The sequence below is a fragment of the Scardinius erythrophthalmus genome (assembly GCF_964197995.2).
Source record: "Scardinius erythrophthalmus genome assembly, chromosome: 3".
NCBI lineage: Eukaryota > Metazoa > Chordata > Actinopteri > Cypriniformes > Leuciscidae > Scardinius > Scardinius erythrophthalmus.
In genome coordinates, this window is record NC_138223.1 from 37,942,577 (window position 1) to 37,951,244 (window position 8,668).

At 36.5% G+C, this 8,668-nt stretch overlaps 1 protein-coding gene across 5 annotated transcripts in view; it reads left to right on the top strand.

Annotated features, from left to right (window-relative positions):
- The window catches only part of mcf2la (mcf.2 cell line derived transforming sequence-like a), a 67,665-nt gene extending 59,440 nt beyond the window's left edge, over positions 1-8,225 (top strand). For 2 of the 5 annotated variants that reach the window (XM_081360278.1, XM_081360280.1), the window contains exons 26-32: positions 203-295; positions 1,445-1,522; positions 1,834-1,908; positions 4,734-4,843; positions 4,928-5,040; positions 6,685-6,788; positions 6,879-7,090. In XM_081360278.1, coding sequence (XP_081216404.1) covers positions 203-295; positions 1,445-1,522; positions 1,834-1,908; positions 4,734-4,843; positions 4,928-5,040; positions 6,685-6,788; positions 6,879-6,958 — 653 coding nt within the window. In that variant the 3' untranslated portion in view covers positions 6,959-7,090. Of the gene's footprint in view, positions 1-202; positions 296-1,444; positions 1,523-1,833; positions 1,909-4,733; positions 4,844-4,927; positions 5,041-6,684; positions 6,789-6,878 lie in introns of all 5 variants that reach the window. The other 3 variants (XM_081360282.1, XM_081360281.1, XM_081360279.1) reach the window with 2 other exon arrangements.
- The last annotated feature ends 443 nt before the right edge of the window (positions 8,226-8,668 follow it).

Genomic DNA, 8,668 nt, shown 5'->3' on the forward strand with positions numbered 1-8,668 from the left:
GTTTCCCTAAATCTATCCCACAATTCAGAATTGCTGCTGTCTTTCCTCTTGCTGCTTAGACTGTGAATTTCTGTGATAAATTTCTTTGTGACCCCCTGGTGTTTCTTTTTTCCCAGTTTTTTATTTTCTGACTAAACCTGTAACGGCCTTGATTATTTCCCCCTCCTCTTTCTTTCTTTCTCTCTGTCTCTGTGGAGAATAGATGAGACTGTCACCAGTCCCAACTCTGAGAGAGCTGCAGTGGCTAAAAAACGTTTTACACTGCAGGGCTTCAGTAACCTCAAGAGCCAAAAAGGTACACGGTCACGGGCAATACATTTACAACAGGGTCACTGCATATTGATAAAACATTTCTGAAAATCATTGACAAAAGCATGTTTAGCAGAAATTTCTTAGTTAAAATGTTGAGTATATATATATATTATTCTAACTACGATACATTTGAAAACAACTAGTTTAGTAACATTGGATAAATGGAAAATATTTAACCTGGAATAAGTACTAAGCTTTGGCTTGAACCTCACTGCAGAGTTTATAGCAGCCTCTGGTGGCAAAAGCCTCACACTACCAATGGTCATCTCTCTCTGCCCTCCAGGTACACTGCAGTCTCAGGAGACACTAGTGTAGAGACCAGAGTCTAGATTAGCAGCAGTTTAACGTCAGAGTTCAAGCTTGATAACATTAGAATTTAGAACCATCATTACTTAAATGCTCTTTACTGTGCCTTAACCAGGTGTGACACAACTTGTTTCCAGGAAAAATAATTTGTCCACACCAAAACCGACCTATTTTATTTTATTTTATTTTATTTTATTTATTTTTTGGACCAGTTCCATTTCCCTGGGTTCACTGGTAGGGCCTAAACCCTACCCTAGGCATGATACAACTTTATTCCCAGGAAAAATAATTTGTCCACAACAAAACAATTTAATTTATTTTTTATTTAATTTAATTTATTTTTCCACTGGTTTCACTGTGGTAGGGCATCAAACCATGTGCGACAACTTTATTTCCAGGAACAAGAATTTGTCCACACCTAAACTGAAAATTCTTTGCGATTTTTAAATGTTTTAATTCATTTATAAGAATTTGTCCACACTGAAACTGAAAATGCTATATGAATTTTATGTATTTATTTTATTTTATGGGAGTGGGATTTTGAACCGATTCAATTTTCCTGGGTTCACTGTAACAGGGCTGGGGGAAAAAAGCATCTTTTATCAGATGTTGTTTTGTCACATCGCAAATGGTTAGGGCACAGTGTAAGACTTAAGTGTACATACTACTTTAGAGGCTTTCACCCTGTAGAAAAGCCACACTTTTCTTCATAATATATAAGAGTCTTTCCTTTAACCCTGTTATAGGCTTTCTCTTTCTTCTTTCCTGATTATTTGTCCTCTTATCCTTTTCTTTCTCCTTTCTCGCTCCTTGCTTTGGCTGCCAGGATCATCCCCCCCTAGTCCTGATCACAAAACTAAAAGACATGAGATTAAGAGTGATCCTACACCGTTTGGCTTCAGAGGTACTCTGTCCCATAAAAACTCCCAGCATTCCCTCGTCCAACATCAGCCATGACCAGTGTCCTGTGCTCCCAAGTCTTTGTTTTATCATATTATGTGGTTTCCACATTTTATTCCACCTTCATATATTAGGTTTCACCATCTTTCATACATCAGCCTGAAGTAATAGTAAACTAAAATGCTTCAATATTAGGTGTTAAGCATTCAAAATCCAAACTGACTTTATTTCTGCATACCTCACCGACAAAAGCGATCTGTGGTGTTTGGTAAACGGATGGAGTCTTTGAAATCTTATCGGCTGCCTCTCCCTTAGACGCAGGTCCCCACATCTCTCTTACCCGAGTGAGATGGATGAGCACTTCTAGTCTGTTGCAGACTAAAAGGAGAGGTAACTGGATGCCTGGTGTGGGAATGAACTTTATCGTCTTTATTGCTCTCACAGCGAACTTCCAAACAGACAAACACTAACCACAGGGTGTGATATTATTGCACTGTAATTGGTGGTTTGCAGGATAAATCACAGTGATAAATGGCATCTCTGATATAACTGCTCAATAAATTACTACTGTAAATCTAAAATGCTCTTTACCGTGGGAGAATGTGAATCCAGCCCAGTTCATATTGTATAACAGCAGAGAGAAAAATGATCCGATAATCGCTTTCTATTTACCCTACTCTCTTTTAAAAAAAATTAATCCACTGAAATTGAATCATCATCATTATTTATTTACACTCATGTCATTTCAAACCTGTATAAAGAAGAATTATTTCACAATTTACTGGTTTGTGTTTTCCATGCATTTACATTGAAAGAGGACTAAAGGGTTCAAGCTTCAAAAACAAAGCATAAGCACCATAAAAGTATTATAGACGTGGGTGTTATCCACTGACAGTCTTTTCCTCCGGTGAGATTTTAACTTGAAAATCATTGCAATCAGATCTTTGATTCAGTGAACTGAACTTGAGAACCAGTTCAGTCCGATTCACGAATGAATCATTCAGACTGGTTTGTGAACCAAATCAATTACAAGATCCAACTTAAAAGAATGATTCATTCACAAATTAGACTGATAACTACAGTATTTCTCTCATGAATAAGTAGTTTTCGACTTGTTCTTCAGGCAAAGCTGTCATGTGATTTCGTAAGATTTTAGCATATGACTATATTTATACTTTTGCCCACCTTTTGAAGTTTGAAAACTTTAGTTTCCGTTTGTTGTAATTGCACAAAAAGTCAAACAGGTTTGGAACGACATGAGGGTGAGTAAATGATGACAGAATTTTCATTTCTGGTTGAACTATTGCTTTAAATACAGTGTTTATTCTGTCAATTTACAGGTATCCTTTAAAATAGCACATTTATAACCCAAAAGATGTCAGTTTTTGCAAGAAAATCAAGTTGCACTTCCCTTGGTGTGGAAACAACGCTGCATGAGTGTCTGGTTTGGGTTCCTGTCTGCTGGTTTGCGGTGCTAGTTCTGGATTCACTTTTACAATTCTGAAACCACAGATCCGTTTCTACCAAACACTCTTCCGGGCTCCATGATTATCCACTGATTCAGATCTAAAAATGTTTATGTATCTCTCCATAAACATGTTTTGAATGATTTGCGAATGTGTCATATGCCGCCCTCACAGTCATAAAACACAAACAGCTGTTAGCTCAGTTCCTGGACCTGTTCCTCTTTTTAAATGGATTATGAGATAAAGAGGCTCTGGCTCCGTTTCAGAACCCAGTGTGCTGCCTACATAGGCGTCACATGCACACTCCCAATGCAAAATCTGTTCTGAAACTTAGGAAGTGTGATTACTTCATATATATTGTTCACATCAATTCCATAATACATTGTGACAAGCTCAGTGAAAACATCCATCCAAGATGGTGAATTTGGTTAAAGAAATGACAACTATATGATTAAACAAATTTACAATTAGTGTAATAACTGTTTTGTTGTTAGCTTAGCAAAATGCTAATGCCAAACTCTATAGAGGTTATGCGCTGACGTCACTTCCTCGCCAGAAACCGCCCCTCAGCCGGACTGAGTGGCAAAAGAGCCCCTTGCGTGACAGGAATCAATAGGGGAAGCTGCGAAAACGGGAGTGAAACAAACAATTATCGGTTTGACTCGATTTAGTGTTCCTTACAACTTACCAAAGATCCAGTGATCCATGAATATTGACATGCTGCCAGTAATCGTGTTTTCTGACATTTATATGTGCCTGATTTATACATAATACATAAAGCATATTGAACGCTTTATATAAATACAATATAAGTAGGCCTAAATCCGGATGATCACTTACTGTATATCAATGTTATATGTATCGTCATATCATCCAGCCTTAAAACTTGTACAGTATGTTATTGTTTATTTAAGAACGTGTGATTATGCAGAATATACAATGGTAAATATTTAATTAATGTTGTCATTACAATATATAGGTATGATTGGCACAATCATACCTATCATATTTACACACAATGATAACTGCAAATCCACCTTTCGCTGCCTGGAGTCCAGTTGTTTCCATGAATCGCAGCCATCCATTTGCTTCTCTGTTCTGTAGCTTTCGGCAGTCTGTAAAAATATACCTCAGATTTCTTGTCAAATCTAGTTGTCCAGTCAATCGCAAAGCTCTTTCCCGTTTTATACGTGCTTTTCTCAGCATTCACTCTGAAAGCAAATGCTACCGCTCAGTCTTTTTGCCACTCAGTGGGCGTAACCGCAGAGTCACTCCGGCCGACGTGACGTCACGCGCATAGTATACCCTCTGCTTATGTAGAGCGTTTCAAATCACTCTTAGAAAAAAGTTTCAATTGGGTTCTTAAACTCAATTTTAAAGAATGCTTTATGCCAAAAATATTCTATTTCAGGAGAAATCCCTTAAATTTTTGCATAATAGAAATGATTGCATAAGTCTTAAATGATTGCAATAATAAATGTTGATGTTCATTTTTAATGGGATATTTCAATGTTTTTATACTGATAAAGTATTTTTACGAGCTGTTTAATTCATAAAATGTCATTAAAATAAATAAAAACATATATATTTTTTATAAATGAGTGGACAGCAAACTACGTTTTGAAACCGAGCCAGTCTCTTCTTCATCTTCCACTCACCATCTATGTGGAGCACCATTTATCCCTTTCTTTCGATGTCTTAACATGATCCAAATGTCACATTGGTTTCACCCGTCCTCTCTTCCTCAAGGCTTCACCAAGGCGTCGCTGTCTATGGACGCGTCGGAGGAGAACGACGGTTACTCGAGCGCCGAGGACCCCATGAACTCTGATCCTGAGGATGAGGGAGGGAAGAAGCTGGTGAGTCTCTTGAGGAACTCTTCGCTGCATGATTCCTTGTGTTTGTTTGAGCGCTGATGGTGTCGTGTTTGTTTATTGCATTAGTCTCCAGGCAAGTACGTGGTAGTAGCTGACCATGAGAAAAGCGGACCACAGGAGCTGACGGTCAAGAGTGGAGACACGGTGGAGCTGGTGAGAGAGGGAGACGACGGACGCTGGTAAGATTCACACATTCAGGATTATGGCAATACTGTCATCATTTACTCATCCTCGTGTTTCACGTTATGACCCATAAATGAATCGTTTGTTTGTGGTTTTTAATAAATCAATTTATTCTGTTGAATCAACCAATTGAAATAAATTCCAAATCTAAACAATCATGACTGTTATGTATCAGTGTTATTTTAGGATTATCTATATACTAATATAGCTTGTATTAAAGTTATAGCGGAGGATTTTTTACTTCCGGGTGGATCACCTATACTATTGGTCCTCCTAATTGTCAATCATTCTAGTGAATCAATCAAACTTTTCAAAAAAGTGGAGAGGGCGGGTCTTATCTAAAATTCGGAAAGATCCTCCGCTATACCTTTAATATTTTAAAGGTGCACTATGTAATATTTAAGAGGATCTGTAGACAGAAATGCAATATAATATACATAACTATTACCTTTTCGAATAATAACTATAGCCATTTCGATCTACATACACCGTGGGTCCCCTTACATTGAAATAGCCATTTTGCGCAGACATGTTTCTACAGTAGCCCTAAACGGACAAACTACTATAGAGCGCGTTTCGTCACTGTTGTTCTTCGTGCAAAGATGTTAGCTAAAGTCAGCAAATAAAACACTGACACAATGATGAACAAGTAACAATAATATTCGCAATAACATATCATATTACTGAATAATAAAGTAAACCCAATTTCTTCATTTATCTTTGTAAAGAAACCTCAGACGATGACATCTTTTCCTGTGGCCCACCGTAACTTTGGTTGGTTGCAATTGGTAACCTCACCACTAGATGCCGCTTAAAATGACACACTGCACCTTTAAGTTAGCTTTTATTTTTAATATTTTCACTTACTTATTAGGTTTAATTTATTTTTATTTCAGTTTTGTGCTTCAACTTAAACTTATTTCAGTTTTCAATTTCAAGTTTTCGTTTAGTTCATCAAATGTTTATGGAAGCTTGTTTCCGCCACAGAATAAAACATTTTAAAAGATAATTGCAACTTTGTATCTCACAATTGCGAGTTTACATCTCGCAATTCTGACTTTATTTCTCAAAATTGCGAGATATAAAGTCAGAATTACGTGATATAAAGTCGCCATTGCGTTATAAAGTCAGAATTGCAAGTTTAATTTTGACTTTATATCACGCAGTTGTGAGATAAAGTCGAAGTTGTCTATCACTAGATATTTCTGGTATTTCTGCTGTAATTATGACAAAGCTGCTTGTTTTCAAACATTTTATTGATATATTAACATGGTTAATTATTTGAACATACAAACAATAATTATTGAGGGAAAATAAAAATATGATTTCATTTCGTATTTTGTTTGTTTTTAGCATTGTATTTAGGTTATACTTGTATTATTAATTTAAATACTTTTAAGTCATCCTGCGGCACCCTTGAAAGTTTAACCGAGGCCCCCTAGTGGGCTCCGGTTGAGAAGCACTGCTATGAATGCAGTCTTCTCTAGAATGCAACTAATCTAGTTCCATTTTGGCATTTTGAGTGTTGGATTATTATCTGGACACATTTTGATGTTTCTAAAGATGACCAAATTAGAATCGCAAAATGTTTTCTCTAAACAGAGGCTGGGTGTGATGTTGATTTTTGATTTTTCTTTCAGGTTTGTGCGTAATCTGCGGACCAATAAGGAGGGCTGGGTCCCTGCTGCAAACTTGCTCACTCTCATCAGAGAATCCAAATCTTCTCAATCTCTCTCCAGCTCAGGTAACACAGCTTCCTGCTTTCCATCCACCACACAACAAATCCCCATCATATTTTCTGAATTTAGCCAATGTATGCATGTTTTCCCCACAGAAGGCAGTGGGTCTGGAAACCTCAGCACGTCGTCCAGCTGCAGCGAAACCTACACGAGCTTCTCTGACATCAAAACCTGAAGCCCGCTGCTCCAGCGCCTTGTGGCAGCTCCTACACAGTGCACTTTCTACTGAAGCTCCTCGAGCCTTTGTACTGTATTTAACCTCCTCAGCCGAGAAAGGAATCGACCTCTGCGGGCAATGTGCGCCATTCAGGATATTTTATATAGAGCGTCACCCTTTCTCAACCTTCATAAGAGAGAGGAAAAAATGTCTGCTGTTCCCATTCACATTCTCATTGACTTTGAAAATATGGTGTGATGCCGTTCATTTCGCATCTGCATGCATTTCCTCAAAGAGAAAAGGGGTTTTTGGTCGAGTCGGCGTTAACATCAAAGTAGCCTGCGGTCTGAAAGTCTTTAAATATACATAACAAGGACTCTCTCACGAGCTTCCACTGGTTTTATTGATCTTGCGTTGAGAATGTCTGACTCTGTTGGCGTCTAAAGCTCCTGTCTGATTTGCTGTAGCAGCAAGACAATGAAATGTTGTTTTATACGATAAAGATTCTTGAGGTTATGCCTGGTGAAAAGTCCTGTTCACTGTATGTATTAATCTAAAACAGCTGTATAGTTTAAATTATTTCCTGTAAAAGAAGATTTGTACAGATATTAACTTTTATCTCATGTTTTTCATTAAAACAGTATATATATATATATATATATATCTATCTATACATATTGTATATTATGACCACTATGTTGTGTGTCAATGAATTGTATTTTGTTGTATTTGTCACTTTATTCTACAATTTCCCAGTAACAACATACCAATTGTGTTCACATTTTATGCAATTTATTTTCCTGTACATCACCACAGATTGTTTGATTTGGATGGTTCGAAATGTAGTCTGGAAAGTGATAATTGGCGTGTCACTCAACTTTTGTAAGACTTGATTTTAAAGGTCAGAACCTTTTGTCAAAAAGTATTACTTAAAACTTGTCATCTATAAGTTCATCTATAATCCTAGACGGCTGATTCAGTCAAAGATGAATACCACAGCGTTTCTGTGCTCAAGTGTTCACGTCCCCAGAACTGCACACTGTCGTTTGTTTTAACGTGTTCAGCAATACAGAAATCATTGTTAATATCTATTTAAATTTTATGTGGCACATTGCTGCATGTTAGTTTTATCTCATGCTAGTTTTATCGTGTTCTCATTTGACATAAAATATTTTCCTCTATTAGACTCGTATCTATGTACATGTGTAAATATGTATCTAAGAGGTTGTATGAGATGAATGAATTTAAAGTGCTTAGGCAGAAATAAACTTCACTGAAACATTCTATCCTCTTCTGCTGGCTCAGATTTGTCAAGGAAATATCGAGTGTGTTTTCCACATTGCTCTCATTTCTGCGTTGAAGATGACCTTTTAATTAAGTCAAAGTCTTAAATGCATCAGCTTTTTCATTGTGCACCACAAACAAATAAATGTTACTTAATGATTTATTATTGTTAGACATTTTTGACATTCGTTTAAATCTGTTTCATGACAGTGAATGCTGAAACTTTTGTGATTGAAACTCGATTCATAAATATTAAGAGCTATCAAGACCAAAATAAACATTTCTCTTGATAATAGAAATACCATATTATCAGAGTTTATTAAAATATTTTATGATGATAAAAAATGAGTAAACTTTTATGATAGAATTTTCATTTTGAAACTTGATTTTAAATATTAAGACCATAAAATAAAATAAAAATCCTTAATTTACCATACACTATAA